General features: G+C 41.6%; 2 protein-coding genes across 2 annotated transcripts; both read left to right on the top strand.

The window, feature by feature from the left end:
- Positions 1–8,923: 8,923 nt before the first annotated feature.
- LOC148846342 (glutathione S-transferase F10-like) lies at positions 8,924–10,464 on the top strand. Its single transcript, XM_088953017.1, has 3 exons — positions 8,924–9,641; positions 9,730–9,778; positions 9,866–10,464. Exons 1-3 carry the CDS (start codon positions 9,495–9,497, stop codon positions 10,303–10,305), a joined length of 636 nt encoding a protein of 211 aa, XP_088809143.1. The 5' UTR covers positions 8,924–9,494; the 3' UTR covers positions 10,306–10,464.
- Positions 10,465–22,751: 12,287 nt separating this feature from the next.
- LOC148846341 (uncharacterized) lies at positions 22,752–23,901 on the top strand. Its single transcript, XM_088955964.1, has 2 exons — positions 22,752–23,493; positions 23,546–23,901. Exons 1-2 carry the CDS (start codon positions 22,752–22,754, stop codon positions 23,899–23,901), a joined length of 1,098 nt encoding a protein of 365 aa, XP_088812090.1.
- Positions 23,902–27,717: the final 3,816 nt, after the last annotated feature.

Genomic DNA, 27,717 nt, shown 5'->3' with positions numbered 1-27,717 from the left:
AAGGTAGAAGACAATAAACAATGTCTTCTTTTGAAGGTAGTTTTGACATTATCAATAGATAAATGACAATTGGTTAACGACAAATAATTAAGTATTGGTGTAGTACGGAAATAAAACACGTTGAGAAAAGCTTCAAAGAAAATATTAGAAGTTGAACTATTAGGAAGAAGAATTCTTTACTAAATAATTAAGAGAAAATCCAATATCAAAAACTATCTTAGCCTTCCCCTAGCTACTCTTTATATCAGCATTTTCAGCAATGTCTTGTTCGTGGCTTCCGCCTGACCGTTGCCCTGGGGGTAGTGTGTTATTAACGTCCCCAGTCTTGCCCTGTACTGCCCTAAAAGGTCTCGAACCTCTTGGTTTTTTACTGACAAACTGTTATCCGTTAGTATCCATATCGACACCCCAAACCTGTGGACGATGTTCTGCCGTAAGAGTTTGTTGCGTTGTCATCGCAAATACGTCGTAAGGGAATGGTTTTCGCCCATTTAGTGAAGTAATCCGTCGCGACAATGATGAAACAATACCCTTTGGATTGTGGGTGTATTTTTCCTATAAGATCTACCCCCCAAGTATGAAAGGGCCATGGTGTAATAATAAGGTGCAGGGTATTGGTCGGTTTGTGAATCTTGTCTCCGTGAATTTGGCACTTATAACACCAACGCATGTGTCGCTATGTGTCCCCCATCATAGTTGGCCAGTAGAACTTGAGATGCAAGATATGGTTGTGTAAGGCGAGCTAACCCTGATGAATCGCGGGTTCGGAATTATGGGCCGCCTCCAAGATATCGTCAAATTCCTCGCCAACCAAGCATTCTTTGCTATCTATCCATGGGATGCACTTGACGCACTCCCATTGTGTTTTATTTGAATCATATTTCATCATAAGCCAATAGTATCCCAATCACTATAATTTTCGAAATAGGGGACCCATAGCTACCCCACAAGTGGCTTCATAGACTTTGTTGAGCATGGCTTCCGCTTCCTTCTTCCCTAAACACCTTGCCCTCACGCCGTTTGACTCTCGATGGTATAATACCCCTTGCACCAGTTGAAACTTCGCAATCAACCCTATGTCTTGGGTCCCCATGATCCACCCTTTTAGTTTCTGTATCACTTCATGCCTCCAATCATCGACCATTATCCGCTCTTCATCCTCCACTTGATCTTTTAGGGTGATAGTCGATTGTTCATCAATGGCTTGGACAGTGATCTCTATCGTCTAAGGGCTAGTTTGTATATTGGATCCTAGTGAGGCCAGAGCATTAGCGAACCTATTCTTGGCTCTATTTTGATGTTTGAAGCATATGTCGAGACCATGAATCAACTTTTGTATCAAGGTCCTATATGGTAGGATGGTAAGCTCTTTTACCGCTGTGCTTCCGTCGAGCTGCCCGATCAGACCAAGAACCAATGCCTCATATTCTGCTATATTATGCGAGCATGGAAACTAGAGTTTAAATGAAAAGGTTGTCGTTTATCCGTTAGGTAAAGTCAGTGTCACTCTAGCACTAGTAGAGGTGCTTGTACTGCTTCCGTCGAAGGTTAGGATCCACTCACTATCTCCTATCAGAGTGACCATGGGCAGATCTCTAGGGATTTCTTTCGATAGGGAAAATCGAAGGTAGACGAGAAAATGGCCAAGAGGTTAGCGACAACTTGACACTTAATGGCTTTAGGTTGCGTATACTCTACGTCGTATTCGTTAAGATGCATCATCCTATTGTACAATTTTTGTATGCCCTTAGCTTCAATCAATTCTGATGTACTTTTGGTATTTAATGTAAATAAATAAAGTACATGTTTGATTCATGTTGTGTGGTATATTTCTGTGTAAGACCCTAAAACTGGACACTTAATGAGGCTTGTATTGGTTTTGAATGTTCATAGCCGTTGGATAAGCCTGGGGAGATTTATCCTGCCAAGACTGACATTGGTGTGCTGCTAACTGTTGGGGTGGCTTGTCTCAGCCGCCAGGGTTAGACTGCAGTGTAGGATTACTCGAACCCTTGAATCGAACCAGATTTCCAGTATTGCCCTGGACCTTGGAGATTGATGGGCAAAACTGGAAAGTTACACCTGACCCCTAGACCTGATTATGGTACTACACTAGGTGTCAGATTGGGCTGTCTTTGATATGCCAATCAGTGAGATCCTTAGCAGGGGTCAAAACCTGGGTATGTTGGGATAGTCTGAGAATTCATCTGAGTGGGTGATCATGGTGACAAGATCAGCCTCTTTGTCGGACAAAGGTAATGATTGGGGATGCACTCTCTCTGATGGAAACCAAACTGCCGGTAGTTGATTTCAATCATTGGAATTTTGTTTTACAAAATTTATATATATGATATATATTTAAGTATGGTTTCAAAATGTTCGCAAATGGTTTTAATTCCCGTGATCCATGTGAGTAGAGAGTGCAGCATTGTTCCTTGCAACCAAGGGAGAAGTCCTCTCTTGTCGGGCAGTGCTTGATCATTATGGACTGAGAGGTTAAGTGTAAGGCCATTTGGGATAATACCTGATGGGCTAATCTTGCACCTGCCCACAGTCCCTGGGTTTTTATAAGATGGCTTAGCCCAGGGACCACTTAATGTATGTGTTGGGCTCATAGGGTCCATATGATGGGCTCAAGGGGTTCACTAGGCTCACCAGTGAATTCGGCTAGGCCTTATAACAGAGGCTAGGTTGAACCCATGTGGTTGGTGTGTAGATCAATGCTTGGGTCCCACGCCATATAAAGAAGCCCAACTGGGCAGCAGTTTGAGAGACTTTTGAGCACATAACCTTATTGGGCCTAAAGCCCATTTTCAAACTAGGCTGATTTGATCAGTCATTATTAAGGGGCGGGTTTGAGATTAGGATGAGCCCAAAAGCTTATCTATTCTGCAGATAGGATTAAGAAGAGTCCTAATCCAAATACATATTTGGATAAGGGCAACTTCTGATATGATCAGGAAATCTTTTCTTAATCATCAAGCAACTGGAGGAAAACCTAATATTGAATACACAAGAATTTGAACCCTAAGAAGAATACACACCCTGCAGTTTTGTGAGATAGGATCTTAGAAACCCTAGAGAAGAAAAGCAGTTCGCCACCTTCTTCTCCAGTTTCTTTCTGTTGCAGCCGCCGCCATCTGTCACAGTTCGTTTTTTCTGTCAAAGAAAGATCAAGAAAAGTTCTTGATATTAGTCTTTCTTGAAAGGCTGATTTGGTTTGGTGCTCATTGTCATCCAAAGGATTCTTGTGAAGGATTCAGTGTGTAGGACGCACCCTGCTGGTTCTGTTCCACAGTTGCTGTGTCATCTTCAACAGGAGCAGATATTGGTTTCTTCTTTGGGCGTGAACACCAACTTTGGGAGATATTGTTTCTCTGGATCATGTACAATTACTCCCTTCACTTTTGGTTCAGATTTGGTTCAGTTCTGGTTCAAGTAGGATCCTTGAATCTTGATTCTAAAATCAGGGAATGCGATTCCCAATTGAAAGGTAGGTAGAAAATTTTTGAAATTCGCCCACCCATTCCGCAACATTTTTGGCATCCATACGATAGATTCTACCATTCCTTTCACATCCACTTCACAAGCTTTCCAGACAAAGGAGATTTGTCCATAAAAAAACTTGATCGGATCATTTCGTGCGATGAGCCTCACCTTCTACCCAAGGATATAATGCCTAAATTTCTGCATGGCGAAGACTAGGGCTAGACATTGTTTCTCCATGCGAGAATAGTTCTTCCCCGCCATCTTGAGGGTTCTACTGGCATAATAGATGGGGATTTCTAGTTTATCATTGCCTTCCTGTGCCAACAGACACCCTATCGCTTCCGGCCCCGTTGTGATGTACATCCTGAACTCTTGTCCATCCTTAGGAGGCTGCACCGAAGGTGCTTTGGCCAGTGCTCTTTTTAGCTGTTCGAAAGCATCTTCATGTTTGTTGGCCCATTTGAATCCGATGACTTTCTGAACTAATTTCATCAGTGGTCGAGCGAAGTGAGCAAGGCCATGAATGAATCTTCTTCAGTAGGAGACTTTCCCGAGGAAGGTCTTCAGTTGGGACTAATTCACCGGCTGTGGTAAGTCTAGAATGGCTCGTACCTTGTTTTCATCCAGATATGTCCTGTTTTGGTCTACTCGGTAACCTAGGAATTTACCCAATTGCACTCCAAACGCGCATTTTAGTGGGTTTAGTCTCAGTTTGAATTCTCAGCATCTAGTGAAGATTTTCCTTAATATTTCGGGGTGTTCCTCTTTCTTCTTGTCCTTCACTACTATATCATCTATGTGACATTCTATCTCTTAGTGGATCATGTTGTGGAAGATACTAGTCATCATTCTCTGGTATGTGGTCCCAGCATTCTTTAGCCCAAAGGGCATCATCTTGTAGTAAAAATTTCCTACATCCATGAAGATTTGATTGTACTCGCTATAGGCATCTAGAAAGGAAAAGAGTCAGTGCCCCGTCGTCGAGTCTATTAATACCTCTATATTGGGGAAAGGGAACTCATCTTTTGGACAGGCTTTGTTCAAGTCTCTAAAGTCAATGCAACATCTTAGTTGTCCATTCTTTTTCTTCACTGGAACTACGTTAGCCAACCATTGGGGATGCACTATGGGCTTGGTGAAACCTACCTTCAAAAGCCGTTCTATTTCTTCTTTGATTTTCAGTGTCACTTCCGGCTTGAAGATCCTTTGTGGTTGTTTGATCGACTGATGCTTTGGATCTATGCACAGGCAGTGGTAGACTAATTCTAGGTTGAGTCTTTGCATTTGGTCATATGACCAGGCAAACACATCCTAAAACTCTTCTAAGAGCACCACCAATTGCTCTGTATCTCTTACGGGCAATTTGGCAGAAATGTCAACAGCTCTTCAACTGTGTCGATGGAGTCCATCATGCTTTTCGGAGGTGCTCTAACTTCTTCACAATATTCTAGCATTTCTCCTTCCAACTCCTGGGGTTATTTTTTTAACTGTTATTCTTCTCTCTCTCTCTCTCTCTCTCTCTATATATATATATATATATATATATATATACATATATGTGTATTTTTTTTCAACTCTTATGCATGTATGGTATGGATGTTATACCTTCGTGCTCAATGCAAAATTTGATCCATTGCTTGGTGACGTGGTCATAGCAACTCCACTTTGAGGTGCGATGAAATAGTTTTGGTTGAAACATCACTTGAAATCTTTCGGTCAAAAGAACACAACGGTTCTCTTTCTTATAAATATGCTTTTTTGAAAACATGTATACTGCGATTAGGCTACATTTAACCAGCTATGCATAAAAATGAAATCGCTCTCATACCTCAGGGATGGCCTTCTTGGTCGTGGGAGGTCCATCACTCTCGTGCTCCTTGACGTTAGTGTAGTATTCTTTTCCATCATCCGCACACACCTACTCCTCTTCTATCGCTCTAGCATCCCTGCAAGTTCGTCTCTAGGAGGCTGAGGCAGCTTTGTCCATTCAACTTTTGCTATCCGGGACCCACCGTCATCTGCTAGCTCTATGAAGTAGATAGCATCTTGAAGATGTGTTTTGGATTTGTCAAACGGAGCCCTGGTGGCCAGAATCCTTATCAACCTCCCGCGATACCTCGCCTTGATGCATTAATGGTACACCAAAAGAACAAGGGCCAGGTCATTTATCAACGGTCATCCTAGGAGTGCATGGTAGGAGGTTCTTCCTTGAACCACTTGGAATTCCTACATTATGCTGAGCGGCCCGATCACAACTTGCCCCCTCGGTGGTCGAGGGGGTTTTGTTGAAGTTTGTTATTTCCAGTGGGAGCCTCTTGACGTCCTCCTTCTGGATGCCCATGAGCTTCAGCGTGTGGACTGGCATAAGGTTTATGAAACTCTCGGGATCAACCATGGATCTACGAACTCCATGTTACTGTGATTGTTGCTACACGGCTATAGGGGGTGTTGAAAGACTTCCGCTAGTGCCTTGATGGCTAATCTCTACGTCGCCGAGTTGGCCCCTTGCTTGGCGAAGAATTGGCTTAGTTCTTTGCTTCGCTCTAGCCTTTCCATCAGGGCATCTGCTTGGTGCTGTCCTGCAGCCCCGACTACGTTGACGCTACCTCCTTGAGCGTGTACTAGCAAAGGATTAGCCTCTACACAAGCTGGTTCTTTGGTCACGTACTGATCCAACTTTACCTTCTGTGCAAATATCCTTCTAAGGGAGAAACAATCCATCAATTCGCGGTGAGGTGTTTGATGGTACTCACACCACCTTCCACCATGCTTGCCTTTTTCTGGGTTTACTCCTAGGGGTGGTGGCAGTAAGGCAATGACCCCATCTTCCACCAACTTGTTCATAATCATGACCACCTCCTCCCTAGTGCACGGAAAGGGGGGAGGCATTGACATGTCTTTTCTTCCTTGGGTGTTGTTTCTTTGGTACGGCCCTGGTCTAGCCATACCATGGTTTCGGGGCCTCTTGTTGATCCACATATGACTCTTCCCTAGCATGCAGGTTTGTGCCCTTGACTGTCCGCGTTGTCCTTTTTGCACATTTCTAGAGCTGGTTAAAGGTCTCTGCTTTGACGTTTTCAATGCCGATGCGATATGCTGGACGCATTCCTTGAACGCATTGTTCGACAAAGTTCTTCTCAGCGGCGTGTTTGTCAAAAACAGAATGGGTAAGCTTCTGAAACCTCAAGACATAGGCCAGTAGATCCTCCCCTGGCCCCTGCTCTGCATTCCGAAGGCCCGCCATTGTTAGCTTCTTTTCTTGTGTGAACCATTTCGATAAGAATTTCCTCGCTAACTCCCCCACGAATCGATGCTCCTAGGAATGAGGCTTACAAACTTTGAGAACTCTGGTCCCGTTAATGATTTTGAGAACTCTCGCACTTTGAGGTCCCCATCTAGAGCAAAGGGCCCGAGAGAATCTTCAAACTTGCTTATGTGTTCCTGTAGGCTGCCTCTTTGCCCGCCATACTGGGGCCATTATTGAGGGGAGGTGTACCTGACAGGATACGACTTGTATATGATGCGATCGGAATAAGGCTTTGGCAAAACCGTTGAATCCTGCACCCGGTCATGGCTCTCGATCACTAGCCCCTAGACGTATTCCTTCAATTCATCCCTGCTAAAGGGAATTTAAGATGGTGAGTTAGCACCGGATGAAGTGCTGGGTTGGTAGGCGGGTGCGGATCCCGCTCAGGACGGGGCCAGGTTGCCTTCGTGGTGTTGTTCGGGCATGTCGAGGAAAGTGGGCATGACATTAGGGGCGAGCCGGTTGGGGTTGGTATTTGGGACGCTAGGGATAGTGGCGGCGGGTGTTTGCTCCGCATGGGCTGAGCGACTCAACAGTATTTGGAGGGTACTTCTCATCTCTTCCATGCTTTGTTCCATCCTTTTGAAGCGCTCCTCAAGGAGCGGAAGAGAAGCTTCGAACCCGTAGATCTTTCTTGATAGGATCTCGATATCATAATGAATGGTTGTCTTTGTTTCCGATTGGTTCTCGACTTCGAGGATGACATTTTCCAGGATGTCGTTTTGTTCTTTAGGGATGGTAGTGAGGTTAATTCTCCTTGAGGCCATCCTGTGTGATCGAAGACTAGGGCTATTCATAAGAAGGCCCAACCGGACCAAACCAACCAACTCGGACCGACCCAACCTGAGTTGGCCGGGTTTTCATCAGCACCGGTCGGTTTCGGGTTGGGCAAATTCATAAACCGAAACATTGGGTCAGTTTCGGTTTCCTTGTGTAAAACCCGAAACCGAACTGAACTAGTCTTCTACTAGTTCGGTAGTTCCTAGTTTCATACTTAACTAGTCTTCTACTAGAACTAGAACAACCCTATCTTCTAGTTCCTACTTAACTAAATTGTATTTATCCTAGTTTCTATAGTCTTTTACACCAAATAGGCAACTCATTAGGCAATTACAATTAGAATTAGGTGTCATCTTTTACCTATATTAGAATTTAGAAAGTTTCTTTAAATATAAATGTTTCGGCCTTCTTTCTATAAAACAACTTGACTTTCTATTTTATTGTTTCATTGAATATTGATAACTTTTGTCTTTTGTCTTCTAACTTTTGTCTTATTGAATATTGAATATTGATAACTTTTGTTTTCTATAAAACAATTTTGTCTTTTGTCTTATTGAATACAAAAACTTTTTGAGTGGAACAGGGGTTAGTAAGGTTGACATTGGACCAAAGGTGAGACAAGTTTTAGAAATAAGGTTTGACTACAGGAGCAAAACCGAAACCAACCCAAAGCGACCCAACCCGACTCAAATCGACCAGGTCGGTTTTGCCTATTAGTGGGTTGGTTTCGGTTTCCATCTCAGGTAACCCGACCAGGTCGGGTCGGTTGGGAAAACCTCAGTAAACCGATCCAACCCGACCCGTGTACAGCCCTATCGAAGACGGAACCAGAGAGAAGTGGGCCCGAAGGGGAATGAGAGAGTTGTGTGTCTAAAGATGCTTGTAGTGAGCTGCTTAAGATTTCTCTATCTCCTAACCACGAAGAGGACTCTCATATTTATGGAGGGAGCGCTAGGACCCCAAAAGGTAGAAGACGAGGACATTCGCTATATATCGGGAAAGGAAATATACTACTTGTTGGCCATTATTGGATACACTACTAGGCATCACCATGTGTTTCATGAAGATATCCTTGGGGATCAGCTTTCCTTATCCTTGAGATTTTCATGACTCACGAGGGCTACTACCTTTTCCGCACACCATCACTAATCCTACGTGGGGATATTGACATCACCGTCCGAAAGTCGATGTTCATTGATGTCACGTGATGATTCACGAGGCATTTCTTTGTAACGGTTCCGTGTGTTTGGATACACGTTTGGGTGTCGCCGTGGGTTTGGTTCGTTGTCCTCTCGATCCGTTGTGGATGTGACCTCATCTTATATCAAGCGTGCTCATGTTTTTTGTGGACGAATCTTTCTAGGGGTTGGTTGTTGATTCTTTGCAACTATTTATATGTTCTTAGTGTGTGAGTATTGGGTCTAAATAAGCTGAATGTAACTACACTCGTAATTATATTATTCACGGGAGATATTTCCAATCCACGGTGGATGTGCTTGAGCCTCCCGTTCCGGTGATTGCAGCCTGAATTCAATTAAGGTAATGCTTCCCACGTAATTCACGTGACTTCCAATTTGGACTCAGACATCAACGGCGAGAAAGTGCACAGGCCAGATTCTAATGCCTTTCATTTTTGTCCTTACAATTCCATATTTTTCATTTATGCCCAACGTAATTAGCTGGGATGACCTTGATGCGCTTATCATTTTAGCTGGGATGAATGATTGAACGAGGATATTCTGGTCATTTGAAGTCTGGAAATCTCTATCCCCAAAGAACGCGTGTTCTTAGATGCCTGTAACTCTGTGACTGAACTCTGGAAACCATTATAAGAACCAGAGGCCTTTAGCTCATACCCCATCCTTATTTGCTTTGAGCTTTCTATTGAGTTTCAGTTTCATTCTAAGAGAAGAAAACGATGGTGGTCAAGGTACACGGCCCAGCCTACGCTTCCTGTTCAAGGAGAGTCCTCGCTTGTCTGGTAGAGAAGGAGATTGAGTTCGATATCGTTCCAGTCGACCTGCTCAAAGGAGAGCAGAAGAGCCCTGAATTCCTCGAATTGCAGGTAATTAGCCAATCTTCCTCAAAAAAGATTATTGACTTGGTTGGCTTTATATAAGCTATTAACCACTGGTTTAATTTATTAATTGCAGCCCTTTGGCGTAGTTCCTGTGATACAAGACGGTGATTACACACTTTACGGTAGGCACAGCACAATACTGCAGGCCCTAATTAATTCACTTAAGTTGCTTGTGAATAGTTCTAAATGGCGTTGAATCTGATTTGCAGAGTCTCGTGCAATTATAAGGTTCTATGCGGAGAAGTACAGGACTCAAGGAACTGATTTGCTGGGGAAGACAGTGGAGGAGAGAGGCGTTGTGGAACAGTGGCTAGAGGTTGAAGGGCAGAACTACCACCCACCCATTTACACACTGGTGGTGCAGCTTCTGTTCCACCCCAAATTAGGTCTCCCTGTGGACCAGAAGATTGTTCAGGAGTGTGAAGAGAAGCTTGGAAAGGTATTGGATGTCTATGAGGAGAGGCTCTCTCAGAGCAAGTATTTGGCTGGGGATTTCTTTAGCCTTGCTGACCTTACACACCTGCCCTTCACACATTATTTGGTAAATGATATTGGGAAGGAGCACTTGGTAAGGGATAGGAAGCATGTCTCTGCATGGTGGGATGATATTAGTAGCAGACCATCTTGGAAGAAAGTCCTCCAGCTCTAGGATTCTTGGGTCGGTATTTGGAAAATGTTGGGGGAGGAGGTGTTTGTTTCTCTGCAATTGTCTTACTGTCTTTTGCTTAAGATTATCAATCTCTTGGTTGTAAGGCTTAGTCCTTGTGGAGAGAAGGAAAGAGGAATAAATAAGGTTGTGTTCTGATCAGCTTCAGTATTTGTGCTTTTAAAGCCCAAATTTTTTTAAGCCTCAATTTAAGCTTTTGTGTTTTGGAGAAGAAAGTTTTGGCATGGAGAGTGTCCTATCTTACTCCCAGAAGAACTTGTGTAAGATGAATTGTTGGCAATTTAGAATACTCCATGGATCAACTAGTTACCTATTGGTGGGATCCATTGCTGTATCCCCAATAGGAATTCACCTTTGAGCTTACAAATATAAATTGTTGCATAAATACCATATGCAGTCTGTATTTGATGACTGAAGGTGCATCCTTTGGGGATATTGCAATGGATCCTGCTAATAGAGCTGCAACAGTATCTCTTTGTCCCAATTCTAATTTGAATTCAAATCCATCAAGACAGATCTGAATTCACTCCGTTTATAATCGGATTAAACATGAATCCACCCCTATCCGATTTGATAAAATTCGATTTAAATGCTCATATTTGTATTAATTAATAAAATTGGTTTGAATGTTGTGTTTTTACTAAATTGTCATGCGTGTAAGTTTCATCCAAGTTATTTTTTGTTCGTTTTATTCATGAAATACAATATAAAAGTCATTATTAGTTCATTTTATTAATAATATATAATATTTTGATCATTCTTAACTTAGTTTATTAACACTATTAATCAATATCCAATTGCAATTCAAATTCGAATATAGATGAATCAGATTTGGATCTATCTATATCTTTTTCGAATCAATCCGTTTGCAGCCCTATCTGCAAATAGGTAAGCCAGCAGTTAAGCATGTTAATAGAAAATGTAATTGGCTCATCTTCATAAAAGTTTTTTGAGGGAGAAATTCTTGTGGAATTGTCCCATTTGGGTGCTAATACTTTAAAATTGTGATGCATCTATTGCTGTTAAATGATGTAATTTCATTATATATATAAAAATAAATTGAAAATTATAGTACCCCACACAAATATTTATTTATTTTTTATTTTATTTTGCAAAACCCACACCTATCACCCACCTATCTCCTTTGAATTGTGTCAGTTTCCCCACCTATCACTGTTACAAACAGTGGCAATTTAGCCAATTTGGAAGGTGAGGAAATCAATATTCAATAATTTACCCAAAATAATAGAGAAAAAAATAAGAAAAGCAAGGAAGCCAGCATAATTATTATTCTATCCTATATATTAACCCTAAGGCAAGGTCTGTACATTTGGATTGGGCCTGAGAGAGACTGGTGGAGCCCATGTTATTTATTCTATCCTATATATTATTATAACATATATGATAAACAATAAGTAATAATCTTTAAATATCATGCATATAAAGACACATGGATAAAATAAATGACATGGATAACATAACGTACAATAAGTATCTTTGATTATGGCTAGTCTAATAAGGTTGGGCTTGTTAGAGTCCAACCACAGGCTGCGCCTGGACTAACCTCGGCAATCAGCCCACCATAATATATACATTTTGGACGGCACATCTGCTGCAACCGTGGTTGCATGCAAACCCCAGTGAAATATGGATACATCGGTGTATGAAATGAAAATAAGTTGATAGTTGAATTTATGGCAAACCTGATGTGTTTTTATCTTTTTGAAAGGTCGCAGGGCATGGTTACAGTAGTTGAGCGCTTAATATTTTGATATATTATATGTTTGGCATGGTTTTCATTTATTAAATAAATGTTTATACTTGATTTGTCTTCATAGCCGAAAAAAAGTGATTGGTAAACGTTTTTTTTTTTTTGGATTTGTTGACAACTAGACGCCATTAAGCACCATATCACCGAAAAAGTGAATACCTGCTTTACTGTTGATGTGCACATAAATCAAGGCCAACTTTTATTAATACCTATGCATAGAAATCAACATGATAGGATAAATGCTGATTTGATGATAACATGACATCATTCATCAAATAAATGGAAGCTATACCAAACACCACCACAATTATGGTCCTTGGTCCACTAGCAAGGGGCACTCATGCTGAACACTCGCATGTACCTAGAAAATTACTTTAATTAATTTTATACAAATATAAAATTAAAACATCTCCTAAATATGACATAAGGTCCCATTGGGTCCCACATAATCTCCCACTTTTTCACTTCACCTCTCTCTCTCTCTCTCGTCTGGTTATGGCTAAATTCTCCATTATGACACCGAGTCCCATGTCACATAATCTCTCTCTGTAATTCCATACTTCAATGAATGGTAGAGATTGCTCCCTTCAATTGGGTTTTGAATGCATGATAAAAAGAGGGAATCTATGAGACTATATCTTTGCTCATCAAAAGATGGTGTGTGTGTTTTCTCCTTCTCCATGAGCCTTTTTACTTCATTTAGTTTCTGACCGAAAGATCTCTTCCCTCTTGACGAGAGCTTCTATTTATAGATTTTTTGGTTTAATCTCATCCTCCCCTTGGTTGATGATTTGATTGATTATTCTTATCCTTTCTAGAGAGTAAAATATTGTAATTGTTACCATTCTTGGAGAGAATGATTTATCATCCATTATCTCTCTTCAGTCATTGACTAATTTCTATCTATAGGAAAATATGTTAACTAGAGATTTGATTAGCTCTAGTTACCTCTTATAAACAAGAAGGTTGACAAATTGCACTTCATGGAGAGAATAATTTTCTTTACTTATTCTTTCTTCAATCATTGGATAAATTTCTATATACATCTCAATTGACTATAGATTTGATTATCTCTACTTACCTTTTGAGGAGGTTGGCAAATTGCTATTTATAGAGAGAATAATTTTTAATCAATTATTTTCTTTTCAATCATTGACTAGGTTTCCATTTTAGGACATGAGAGCAACTTTAGTTAGATTTATTTCCATAAATCATCAAGACTTGCATTTTGAATTTAAATTTAAATTTGAATTTTGAATTTAGCTTTAGAATGAATCCCACATGGACCCTCTCCTCATATGAATTGGACTTGTAAAAGCAAGGCTCAAAATGGAATTATAGATTTGAGTATATGGCACATGGCTTAAATAGAAATGATCTACACTAAGGCCTATGAATGATAACACTTCTTAATAGAATCCTACTTAAACTCCTCAAAAAGAAAGTACTAATTGAACAAAAGTTTGGAATTCACGATCCAACGCTAACTTGGTAATTATGAACTAAGATAGAAGTTCCACACTAATGCTAACTTGGTAAATTTGTACTAAGATAGAAATTCCTTATTAGCGCTAACTTGGTAATTGATTATTTGGTTGGTTCAGTAACATCATCCCAACTTTTTACGTGTCTTGGAGTGGTCTCAATTTGCATAGAACTTATTGGCCTTCTCCTGTATTGCATTATCCTTCCCGGGCTGGAGAGAATCCGACCTTGGACTCAAGTGATCATTTGAATGATCGCCAATATACGATACCAAGTGTTTGACATTGAAGACATCATATGGCTGGGTAGCTTTAGTCTACAGCATTCTCATTAATAACTTTAACTATCTTAGATGGTCCATTCGGTAGATGGTCCTCTATTAAAATGGCCCAAACACAGTCACCCGCATCAAATACTACTCTCATTCTCTTTCCACCAAAATGTTGTTTGTACTTAGCATTGGCTACCTCCAGCTTGTTGTGGATTCCTTTCTAAAGGTTCTTAAGCTTCTGCACCATATCATCAACCTTGCCATGAATTTGGCATGGCAAAGTACTGGTAGCAAGATCAAGGTCGTTACGGGGATTGACCCCATATACTACCTCAAATGGCCTGTATCCTGTGCTCCTATTTTTGGATCTATTGTAGATGAACTTGCCTTGCACTAATAAGATATCCCGCAATCGTTCATGGCTAGCTGCAAAGGTTTTCAAAAGATTTTCCAAACTCCTATTGACTACTTCTATTTGACCATCCGTTTGAGAATGATATGAACTATTGAATTGTAATGGAGTATCCATTAGCCTCCAAAGACTTCTCCAAAAGTGTGATATGAACTTAGAGTCTTTATCTGAAGTAATCGAAAAGTCGTGGAGTTTGACAATCTCTTTGAGGAATAAACTGGCAATAAGTGAGGCATCCATTGTCTTCCTACAAGCCACAAAGTGAGCCATTTTCGAAAAATGGTCTACGACCACCATTATAGAATCTACTTGTCGCTGGGTACATGCATCCCGAGAACAAAATCCATAGATATATTTACCCAAGGTCTTTTAGGAACTGAGAAGGGCATGTATAATCCAACATTGGTTTCTATCCCCTTAGAAACTTGGCATATGTGATAATACTCCACAAATCTTGTAATGTCTCTTGTCATCTTGGGCCAAAAGTAACTTGTTAAGATGAGATAAATTGTTTTGTCTCACCTAAAATGTCATTCATTGTTAAGCTCTTTGACAATTTTTAGTCGTCGTGAGCAATCAGAGACACATAGGTAGGCTCCCTTGAATAGAAAGCCATCATATACCACAAAGTTTGTCCTACTACCTACTTGCACATCTTCCACGAGACCAGCAAAATAAGGGTTAGTGAAAGATAATTCATGGAAAGTATTAAACCTAGGTACCTGTGCTCATAATGTGGATAACATGGCTCTCCTTTGGTTAAGCGCATCTACAACTTGATTGTGTACACCCAACTTGTGTTTTAACACAAATGAATATCTTGGAGGTATGCTACTCATTTAGGATGCCTTGCATTCAACTTATGTTGCCCTCAATATGCTTTAGTGCCTCATGATCTGAATATAAGACAAACTCTTTATAGATGAGATAATGTCACCAACACTAGAGCGCTTGTACCACTATATAGAATTATGCATCATAAGTTGAGTAGTTGAGGTGTGATCCACTCAAATTTTCATATAGTAGGTTATGGGTCTACCACATTGGTTAAGAACAACACCGATTCCAATCTTAGAGGCATTACAATCAAACTCAAAGGGTTACTCGAAGTTGGGAAGTGCTAGCATGGGCGCAACTATCAATCACACTTTAATCTTAATGAAAGCCTTTTTTACTTCAGTGGTGAACACAAAATTGGTATTGGTCTTCATACAATTGGTGTATGGTGCCATAACAGTGTTGAAATTTCTAATGAATTACCGATAAAAGCTTACAAGACTATGGAAATTTCATGCTTTAGTAAGTGTTTTTGGGGTGGGCCACTCAATGATGGAACATACTTCTTCTGGGTCTACAAAAACTCCTTCCCTTGAGATAGCATGCTCAAGGAATAAGACATGATCTGTGGCAATGATACACTTCTTCATGGTTGCATAAAGTTGCTCCTTATGCAAAGTCATAAGTATATCTTGAAGATGCAACAAATGAGAATTCATATTAGTATTATATGTGAGAATGCCATCAAAGTATACCACAACACACTGACCAATAGAAAGCTTGAGAACCTAGTCCATGACCCTCATGAATGTGTTTGGTGCATTAGACAAACCAAGTGGCATCACTATCCATTCATACAAGTCATCCCGTGTTTTGAATGCTATTTTCCACTCATCACCAGGACGGATTCTAATTTGATGGTGGCCTGATTTCAAATCCAAACTCATGGTGGTGGAAATGTGTGATGCAATTGAAGGATGACCTAGATGAATGCTACTGAAGATTGGTTAAGGCACTACTATTGATGCTCTCTAAGACCCTTGGATACCATGGACAATAAACAATTGGACTTCCCTCAACACAACTTTTGCTCATCATGCCCAACCTGAGGAAATCACCAACATTCCATTAAATCTAGGTGCAATGGAAGATACATTGCTTTGGAAATATACAAGAAATGACGAATTCTTTCTTCGCTCAACCTATCAAACCTTTTAACCACTACGAATGATGACTCTCACCAAGCAACTCCATGGAAATTACTTTCATCAACCCTAGCTCCTTATAGATGCCAACTATCAAAAAGAATAAATTAAAGCAAAAGGATCACTTGTTCTTCTTGGGTTGATTTTTTTAGCCCCAAACTTTATTCTAGGTGGAGGTGTGGCCACCTTAGGAATTTATTAACCATTATCAAAAGAAAGAAAAAGTAATACAAGGGAAGCCCCATGAAAAAGTAATACATGAGCTATTGTCAGTTACTTGGCGCACTAAGACATTGGATTGGACCCAAAAAAGATACCAAAGTCATTAGGAGTATTGATCCGATGGGCAACTGGACTAGTCAACATCATAGAAGGCACTTAGCTGGATTGGGCCTAGTTTGAAATGCAGCCCAAGAGGTGATACTTCCCTTTAAATAGCATAGAATACGCTTAACAACAATGACATTGGCTTCAATTGGGTGTTGGAGATGCTAGCAAGCTTGATTAACATGGAAGGTGATGTCGGGCCTGGTTAGGGTCATGTATTGCAACACTCCAACTAAATTGTATTAAGTAGTGAGGTGCTTTAGTGGTGGACTTGAGGTGAACCAAACTTTGTAGAGGAGGTTGGAGTGCGAGTAGGTTTGTAGCCACCCATGTCATCCCAATCACCTAGATCCAAAATGTACTTGGATTGGAGGCAAAGATACCAGCACTAGTGTGTTGGACTTAAAGCCTAAGAAAAGTATGATAATGGACCTAAGTCTTTCATCTTTAGAGACCAACTAAGTTGTTGAATCAAGGCTGAAATGGAGGAGGGACTATTGCTTATGAGAAATATGTCAACATACAATATTAGTAAAACATGAGTGTGGCCATGATAGATAAACAGAGGGGAGTCGAATTAATGTTGAAGCGTGAAACCTAAGTTCAAGGATGATGGATCTAAATTTATCATACTAGGCATGAGTATGGGTGTCAATTGGACTGAATTTGGTCCAACCCGATCCAGTCCAATGTGAGTCCATTATAAATGGACCAGGTCTAATCCAATCCAATGAATGTTTTGGACCAATTTGGACTGGTCCAATTCAATGTCTGACCATCCAATCTGTTCAAATTCATTTTGATTTAGATTAGCTCCAACCCAAACCTGATCCATTGACACATATATTCTTATCTTATGTCAATGGACCGGATATTGGCTTAATCCAACCTAATCCAATATAAATTTGTTATGGATGGACCGGGTCAAATCCAATCTAATAAATATTTTGGACTGGATTGATCCAATTCAATATGTCTTGTTGGTCTGTCCAATCCGTCCAAATTGATTTTGGACTGGATAGGGTCCAATACAAAACTGGTCCATTGACATCCTTAGGCATGAGGGGCCCAATGGAGCCCATAAATGGATTTCTGCATATGATAATAGTGATTGGAGAGTGTGGAATCCAAATAGCTAGGTGGTGAGCCCATATAAACCTCCTCTTGAAGGTCACCATGCAAGAATACACACACGATGTCCAATTGATAGAGTGGCCATCCATAGGTTGCTACTAGTGAGAGTACAAAATGAACCATGGTATGCTTCACTACTGGACTGATGGTCTCAGTGAAGTTGATGAGCAGTTGCTAGTGAAACCCCTTTTTGATGAAACATAAATTTATTAATGGAGTTGTTGAGGTTGTGTTTAACGTGGTACACTCATTTGCAACCTACTACATTCATTTCAGGTCAGTATGGGATAAGAGCCCATGTTTGTTTCTAGTGAAGAGATTCTAGTTCTTGGTCCTTGGCATTCGGAATTCAAGGTGTTGGGATGCTTTGGCATAGGTGTGAGGTTCCACAATGGTGGAGATTGGAGGTAGTGAGGGCAGTTGATAGGGAGTATTTAGTGGTGTAAACTCTAGGCTTAAAGATCCCATATTGGGATCAGGTGACCATGGTATGAGTCCGATGAGTGTTGGGGGGTCGGCTGGGTGTGAGTGGGCCAGGTGGGCTGTTGGAAGCAGTGGGAGAAGGAGGAGGAGGAGGAGGCTAATGGTGGAGACAGGTTAGGCTTCATTAGGCGGGTCTATTGACGAGCAAGGAAGGGATATGGTCTCGGATGTGAACCTGGGTTAGTTGCTGTAATCTCTGATCACCTAAGTAGGAAACATCTAGAAGGTATGTACACCTAAATCTATTCATGGGCCGGGTATCTTGATAGGCAGACCTAGTCCAACTTGTTCTTAGTTGGTCTTGGACATGAATTTAGGCTCACAGGCTCAGGCTTAGGCCAAAAACACTAGGCCCGAGCTTGAGCTCAACCTGATAACATATTATATAAAAAAGACATCATATTTATGCATGTGATTGTGTATATATATATGTGTTGTTTTCTTTGTTCCTGTTCTCTTTTCTCAAGCCATAATGAGACTTTTCATTAGTTTTGGGTTTTGAGGTCTTTTAATATAAATGAATTAATTTTATTATTGAGTAAAGAAAAGAAAAAATCTTTTTTCCCAATTCCTTGGCTAGGTTTCGAGCTCAGGCCTAGGATTAATTTAAGCTTTACATGAGGGTTGGGCTTAGGATCAAGATCTAGGCCTGATGGTTGGGCTAGACTTGGGCTCGGGTTGAATGTGGGAAGAACCAATGTCAAAACACTAGGTTGTATTATCAAGATTATCATGAGATGGTGGCATGGTTCTGCCACTGCAACGAGCTTCTCAGGTAGTTGTCAACCTTGATAAGATAGGTTTAGCGTTTGGAAACAATCAATGGCTATGTGGCAAACTTTGTTGCAGATCTAGTAGGTTGGTCTCGGTCTTGTTGGATGGATGATTGTTGAGAGCAGATTGACTTCATCCTTGCTGCTCTTTCTGTCTACTATATATCATTCTATTCTATATATATATATTGCTGGTTGGAGGAAGACAAGTGGTGATTGTATTGAGTCGGTTGTACATGGGGTTTAGTAGCAGCTAGTGTAGTTAAGATGTTGATGGGTAGGTTATTTTTTACATCTCTTTACATATATAAGTAGGTTGTGGGTCTTGGAGGGTTATAGCTGCAATCCGAGTATGTCTATGTATAGTTGTATAGTCAAGGCAAATAGGTGGTAAGAGGGTGGCAACCCATTGAGATTATAGATTAGCAGCTTATCATCTAACGAGACCGGATCTGTTCTTTACACCGACCTCACAGGCACATTCTACCATGTATTGAGAACATCTTGTATGCTTATGTGTTATTATTTACAGGAGATGTTCCCAATGCATGGTGAGATGTGCCTGCAAGGTCGTTGTGAGGCACCCTATGTGAGGAGTAGATCCCAATTCTCATTTAACATAGATGAACCGTATGCTGCGAATTAGTGATTGATGATCTTAGCTTGTTGAAGATAATCATTCGTGATAAGGGTGCCTTTCTCCCAAAAATGAAATTGTCTATGAAGAGAGGTGACGTGTATGGGGGTGGAGAACACATAGCGAATCTCCAAAATGTCCCACACTTCCTTAGAAGATCTGATGCATGTTGAGCCAAGGTGAACAAGGTGGCTTGAATCCATGATAGTAACATTTTATCATTTCCATACCAAGTAGAGTATGATGGATCATCCTTGTTTAGGGTAGGACTAGATCTATCAATGATGGACATGAAATGGTGTCTTTTGAGTATAGGCTTGAACAAAGATTTCAGATCAAATAATTTGTGCTATCTAGTTTGATAGGCACGAGACAAGTGATGTTGGGAGATCACTAAGATGGAGTAGATGCAATTGAGGATGGCAATGCAGTCAATTGGTGGAGCAATAGGATTGACCAAATAAAGTATTTTAGGTGGCTATCATACCATAAAGAAGTTTAGAGTCAATCAAAGAGAATAAGTTGAAGCAAAAGGATCACTTATTCTTCTTGGGTTGATTGAGTGTTGTATTTATATTGTTTATCTGTACAAACATGTTAGGTTAGAGTAGTGATCGATTACAATTGTTAGTCATGAGATATAGACTTATGAGGGATGGTGTCTATGTAGATGAGTGTTAGATTCGATGGACTCTAGTGTTCGTTCAGTCAGTGAATTAGTTGCATGGGACAAATCGCATGGCTCTCTATCAGGTTTTCTAGTAGATTTTGCAAATTTTGCACTTGATAAATTTGAATTTTCAAGGCAAACTATATGTTTGTAGAAACATCTTGAATTTTACTTTCCAATGCATCAAACAAATTCGGATTTGGAGTTTTCCATGCAAAGATATATTCAATTTACTAAAGGGGTTCAGAGTTGACCATGAAGATTAATTGCAAATATGCTAATTCCGAGTTTTGAGTCTGAATTTAATTACGAAGTCTCCTTTTTTATTATATACTAGGGACCCGTGCGATGCATGGGAAAATCAGAATGATTTAATAATTTTATTTTTCATTTAATGTTGATTTATAAAAGTAATTATTATTAATTGAATATGAACATAAATTATAAAGACACCCCCTATACTTTGTTTTGCACAAAGACCCCCCTGTACTATGACCGTGAGACAAAAACCCTCTTCTGTTAGCTTTCTGTTAAAATCTGCCATTACAATATTTCTTAATCTCCAATACTACCCTTGTAGACAATTGGGAGAAAAACACTATTTATCTTCTCCAACCTCAGGATACAGCAGCAGTGGTAATCCACATTTTTCTCTCTCCCTCTCTCTCTCTCTTCTTCCTCTTTCATTTGTTCCTTTTTTTTTTCCTTCATCTTATTTTCCTTTTTCTTTTTGCTGGAATTGGGAGATAGACCGTGGTGTACGTGATGGGGCAGTAGTGATTTGGTTTTGGGAGAGTACTTTGTAAATGAATTTGGTCTAAAAAAATTTCAAGCAATAATTTACTTGTTTGATCTGAAGTTTTCTCTAAATGAAAACAATATATTAATTTCAAAGGAAAAATACTTTCTTTGATTTAATTTACCTTGTATTTATTTTCTCATATATTCTTTTAAATTTGAATATATGAGAATTAACCAATGTTCTGTTATGTTGTAGGTCAACATAGAAAAACCCCATCTCATTTGCATGATGAACTCGAAGAAAGTTTGTAGTCAAAACACAGAAGAACAAGCCATGATTTTTTATAATCCTGTGTTTGACATCAAGCACAAAAACAAAGAAACCAAGGGAAACCATATTCTTTTGCTCTGTGCTGTCATTTCTGGTTCTGAATCATCACCAATGCAGCAACACCTGTTCAGTACTCTCTCTTTTACATCTCCATCTCCTCCTCGTTTCAGCTTCTCTCCCATCTCTCACCCTCTCCTCTTTTGTTCATTGCAATCTGATACGTGCATGCATGCAGCAGCCGAAGACCCGGTCAAAGTGGATAGCAACAGAAGACCCGGTCATGTTAGCTCTTAATTGGGATAAGCCTTATCCATTCAGTTTTAATTCTGTTAGAATAGATAAGTCTTCAATTCTGCTCCTAGATAAGTGCATTCTGTTTCCTAGATAAGTGCATTAGATAAGTCTTCAATTTCTGTTCCTAGATAAGTGCATTCTGTTTTTTTGTTGATAAGCTCCTAAGATTAAGGGGCAGTAGTTCCTATTTCTACTCCCAGTTTGTAGCACCATAAGGCTATAAATATAGCCGGAATGAATGGAGTTGGCATTGGCTTTTCTACAAACAAACTCTCTCTCTCTCTCTCTCTTCTCCTTATTCTAGATCCTTCTCCCTCTTGTTAGATAACTTGAGCGTATCATTGGTATCAGAGCCGGTTCGACCATGGACACCCGTGGAAAGACGAACGCGGAGTTCCGCAATGAGGTCAATGAAACCTTAGCACGGCATGAGTCGAGCTTCGACCAAATGAACACTGTCTTGCAAGCAGTGTTAACTGAACTCCAAGCCCTTCGAGCCTCACGAACCACTCCCAATACCACTCCCGAGACCAACCCCTTCGCCCATGAAGAATCCTCACAGCCCCATACTTCCCGTTCAAGCTCCACCCATGACCACCCTCATCAACACGTCAAGCTGTCATTCCCAAAATTTAATGGGGATGATTTGAGCGGTTGGATTTACAAGGCGGAGCAGTATTTTGAATTTCAAAATATTGTTCCGGACCAACTGGTGCAGCTAGCTTCCTTCCATTTGGAAGGCATAGTCTTATAGTGGCACAGGTGGTTGACCAAGCATCGCGGACCGCTCACATGGGAAGAACTCTCCAAAGCGGTGTTACAACGGTTCGGCCCCACCGACTACGAGGACCCATCAGAGGCATTAACCCACCTAAAGCAAACCACCACTGTGACGGCTTATCAAGAAGCCTTCGAGAGGCTCTCTCACCAAGTTGACGGCCTGCCCGAGAGCTTTCTCATTGGCTGTTTCATTGCAGGACTTCGTGATGACGTTCGTTTAGATGTGAAGATCAAGCAGCCTCGAACTTTGATAGAGGCGATTGGAGTGGCCCGGTTAATTGAGGAACGAAATCACTTACAGCGGAGAGCTAGCCAACCGATTCGATCCCCATCAGCCATGACAACCCAGAAGGCGTCGCCCAACCCCATGGCCGGTGTACTTGGGCCTCCACCAAGCTCGCGCGCGAACCAGGTTTCCAGTGCTCCTTCCTCAACATTCCGGCGACTCACCAACCAGGAAGCGCGAGAACGTCGTGAGAAGGGGCTGTGTTACTACTGTGATGAGAAGTTCACCTCCGGCCACCGTTGTGCACGTCCACAACTGTTCATGATTGAGGATCCGGAACCGGCGGACGCGGAGACTGTCGAATCAGAGGAGGAAAACCAAGAAGCCATCCCTGAAATCTCCTTCCATGCTATTGCAGGAGCTGAGCACCCGCAAACCATACGTGTTCTTGGGAAACTGAAAAACAAGAACGTGACCGTATTAATTGATGGCGGCAGCACCCACAACTTCATTGACCAAGCCATCGTCTCCAAGCTCGGGTTGCCAGTGAACCGAGACAAGAAATTTCAAGTTATGGTGGCCAACCGTGAAAAGATCGAGTGTATGGGGCAGTGCCGACCTCTCACCCTCGCCATTCAAGGACACCTCGTTACCGCTGACTATTATGTTCTTCCCGTCGCAGCATGCCAGTTGGTGTTGGGAGTACAGTGGCTAGAGACGCTTGGACCCGTCGAGATGGATTACAAACAACTAACCTTGACGTTCAAAAAGGAGGGACTCTCTTGCACCTTCCAAGGATTGGGACGAGCCAGCATCGAAGCCTTAACCAACAAGGAATGCAATGGGTTACAAGGTACGAGATTTTTTTTTTCAAATAGTTCCTTCACATAGCAGCGGCCAACCAGGTTTTCTTCCACCCGAGATGGACCACCTTCTCACCGAATTTTCCCATGTGTTTGAGCCGCCCACAAGCCTGCCTCCTAAACGACCACATGACCACCGGATTGCACTGCTTCCCGACAAAGGACCGGTGAGTGTGAGGCCATATCAATACCCGTATTACCAGAAGACCGAAATAGAGAAGATGGTGAAGGAGCTTTTGCAGACAGGGCTGATAAGACCAAGCAATAGCCCATTCTCATCGCCGGTTTTGCTAGTGAAGAAGGCTGATGGAGCTTGGCAGTTTTGCGTGGATTACCGAGCACTGAACGAAATCACTATTAAAAACAAGTATCCCATTCCCGTGATTGATGAATTATGAGATGAGCTCTACGGCACCAAATTTTACTCCAAACTAGATCTACGGTCGGGATACCATCAGATTCGAGTGCAAGAAGAAGACGTTCCTAAAACGGCTTTCTGAACACATGAAGGGCATTACAAGTTCTTAGTGATGCCGTTCGGCTTGACGAATGCACCTGCAACTTTTCAAAGCCTCATGAACGACCTCTTCCGCCCATACCTCCGGAAATTTATTTTGGTCTTCTTTGACGACATTCTGGTTTATTCTAAATCATGGGAAGACCACCTATCTCATTTGAGAGTTGTTCTAACTGTATTATCCTCTAACAAATTATTTGCAAAAATGTCAAAATGTCAATTTGGGGTTTCGCAGGTCGAGTACTTGGGTCATGTGATTTCAGAACAAGGCGTGTCCGTTGATCCAGCCAAAATACAAGCTGTTCTCGCATGGCCTACACCGACATCAGCAAAGGGGGTCCGTGGCTTCCTCGGGTTAGCAGGATATTACCGGAAGTTCATCTGCTACTTCGGAAGCATTGCAGCTCCCTTAACCCAACTGTGGACCAAAGGGGGATTTCAATGGAACGAAGCAGCAGAGCTGGCCTTTCAGCAATTGAAGAAGGCACTCACTTCACCGCCAATCCTACGTCTACCAGATTTCTCCCAACGGTTTGTGATTGAATGCGATGTGAGTGGAACCGGTATTGGCACCATCCTCATCCAGCAAAACCGACCGGTGGCCTACTTCAGTGAAGCATTGAAAGGTTCAGCCTTGGCATTATCCACCTATGAGAAGGAGATGTTAGCTATTGTCAAAGCCGTTAAGAAATGGCGCCCATATCTGCTTGGGAAACCATTCACAGTCCGCACCGACCAAAAAAGTATTAAATATTTACTCGAGCAGAGGATAACCACACCGGCACAAATGCGGTGGCTGCCAAAGATACTGGGCTACGACTATGAGATCGAGTATAAAAAAGGGGCTGAGAACCAAGGTGCGGATTCCTTGTCACGTATGGCTGAATTTCAGTTTCTTTCCATCTCTATACCACATGCAGACTGGTGGCTGATGCTACAAGAAGAGGTCAAACAAGACACCTTTTATGGGGAATTGATGAAAAAGCGACCCTCCCACAAGTTGCTTCAACGGGATGGGGTATGGTTCAAGGGGGACAAGATTTATTTGACCCCCACCTCCACCTTGATTTCAAAGGTGGTGGCGGACTGCCACTCATCCCCTGTAGGGGGACACTTTGGGTTTCATAAGACCCTCTCTCGCATCAAGCACAGCTTCCTTTGGCCCCACATGCGTCGGACGGTGAAGGAGTTCTTGCAACAATGTGACGTATGTCAGCGCTTCAAAACAGATTGCATGAGACCAACGGGATTGCTTCAGCCATTACCAATTCCTACTCAAATGTGGACAGACATCTCCATGGACTTCATCGAAGGATTGCCTTCCTCCAATGGGTACACGATTATCATGGTAATTGTGGATCGGTTGACAAAATATGCTCACTTCATTCCCTTAAAACACCCATTCACTACCACCACAGTCGCGAAGGCATTTGTTGCCAACGTTGTCCGCCTACACGGAGTACCAACATCCATTGTTAGCGACCGTGACAAGGTATTCATCAGCTCATTCTGGCAGACACTTTTTCAGATGCATGGGACGAAATTGTGTATGAGCTCCAGTTACCACCCCCAAACCGATGGGCAAACCGAAGTTGTTAACCGGATGTTGGAGCAATATCTACGGTGCTTTGCAGTTGACCAGCCGCGAAAATGGGTAGAGGGTTCCTTGGGCAGAATACAGCTACAACACCTCCACTCACTCTTCCACCAAAATGACACCCTTCGAAGCAGTCTACAGAATCCCACCCCCTAGTCTCTTGACCTATGTACCGGGTACAGCTCGAGTAGGGGCAGTTGACGAATACTTGCGTGACCGGGACATCATCCTACGTGAGCTACAACATAACCTCCAGGTAGCCCGGAACCGGATGAAATGTCAAGCGGACCAGCACCGACGAGAAGTCTTGTTCGTAGCAGGTGACTTCGTGTATGTGAAGCTACAGCCTTACCGGCAGACCTCGGTGGCGTTTCGGCGTTCCATGAAGCTCGCCCCACGTTATTTTGGGCCGTACCCAATCATTGAGAAGATTGGTCCAGTAGCCTACCGCTTAGCCTTGCCCCCCGGCTCTCAAATCCACAATGTGTTTCATGTCAGTTTGTTGCGGAAGCACTTGGGACCCATCACCCCTACTTCCACTCAGCTTCCTCCAATCTCGGATACTTCGACCATCCTACCCCAACCGGAAGCAATCCTGGATCGCCGTATTATTCACAAGGGCAAATACCGCCCAAAATCCGAAGTCTTGGTCAAATGGATTGGGGCGCCAACTGAGGATGCAACTTGGGAGAATGAATGGCGCTTCAGAAAAGCTTATCCCGACTTCCTTGCGGACAAGGTTCCTTCAGGGGGGGAGGAGAATGATACGTGCATGCAAGCAGCAGCCGAAGACCCGGTCAAAGTGGATAGCAGCAGAAGACCCGGTCATGTTAGCTCTTAATTGGGATAAGCCTTATCCATTCAGTTTTAATTCTGTTAGAATAGATAAGTCTTCAATTCTGCTCCTAGATAAGTGCATTCTGTTTCCTAGATAAGTGCATTAGATAAGTCTTCAATTTCTGTTCCTAGATAAGTGCATTCTGTTTCCTAGATAAGTGCATTCTGTTTTTTTGTTGATAAGCTCCTAAGATTAAGGGGCAGTAGTTCCTATTTCTACTCCCAGTTTGTAGCACCATAAGGCTATAAATATAGCCGGAATGAATGGAGTTGGCATTGGCTTTTCTACAAACAAACTCTCTCTCTCTCTCTCTTCTCCTTATTCTAGATCCTTCTCCCTCTTGTTAGATAACTTGAGCGTATCACAATCCGCATGATAAAAGGGTCATGAGAATCAAGAAATCTATAAACAATCCCAATGCCCTTGTCTCCTGGGATCCCGAAATCGATTGTTGTGATTGGGACTACGTCGTCTGCAACCCTCAAACCTACCGAGTTACCCAACTCGCCTTCTTCCGAGCCTACATCCCCGACCAAATTCCATCCTCCATCGGTGACCTTCCCTATCTTGAAATCCTCTCCTTCGATGAAGTCACCCAGCTCAACGGTTCCATCCCCTACTCCATCACCAAACTTTGAAACATCAAATTGTTTCGTCTCAATCGGATTTCGTTCTCTGGCCCCATCCCTGAATTCCTCGGCCAACTCAAGAACTTGGACTACCTCGATTTGGGCTAAAACCATTTCTCTAGTCCAATCCCGGCTTCCCTCGGTGATCCCCCAAAACTAGAAAATCTTTACCTCAACCGGAACAACCTCACAGGAAAAATACCGGATTATGTAGAATCTGTTGCATTTGGGTTTTGGAGAGGCAGAAGAGAGGGAGAAATGTGGATTACCCCCCTGCTGTTCGTGTATCTGAGGTAGGGGAAGATGAACAGTGTTTTTAAGAAGTTAGTCCAGGGATTAAAAAATATTGCATATAGGGGTCTTTGTCACAGATCCCATACAGGGGGTTTTTGTAATTTATCCAATATTTTTTAATAAATTTAGTTTTATTAATAATTTGTAATAATTTTAATAATTTTTATTCTTTTTATTATTTTTAAATGAAAATTTGATTAACTTTAAATAAATAAAAATAATTATAAAACCTAACATTTTTATTAATTCCATTTTTATCTAATTTTAGTATTTTTAGTTATTGAAATATTTAAATAACGTGTTATTTTTAATGTTAATTTTTTATCATTTGAATAACAT

Source organism: Nelumbo lutea, chromosome 7 (assembly GCF_056320005.1).
Source record: "Nelumbo lutea isolate HS-2025 chromosome 7, American lotus-T2T, whole genome shotgun sequence".
Classification (NCBI taxonomy): Eukaryota; Viridiplantae; Streptophyta; class Magnoliopsida; order Proteales; family Nelumbonaceae; genus Nelumbo; species Nelumbo lutea.
This window is presented reverse-complemented; position numbering and strand designations above follow the sequence as displayed.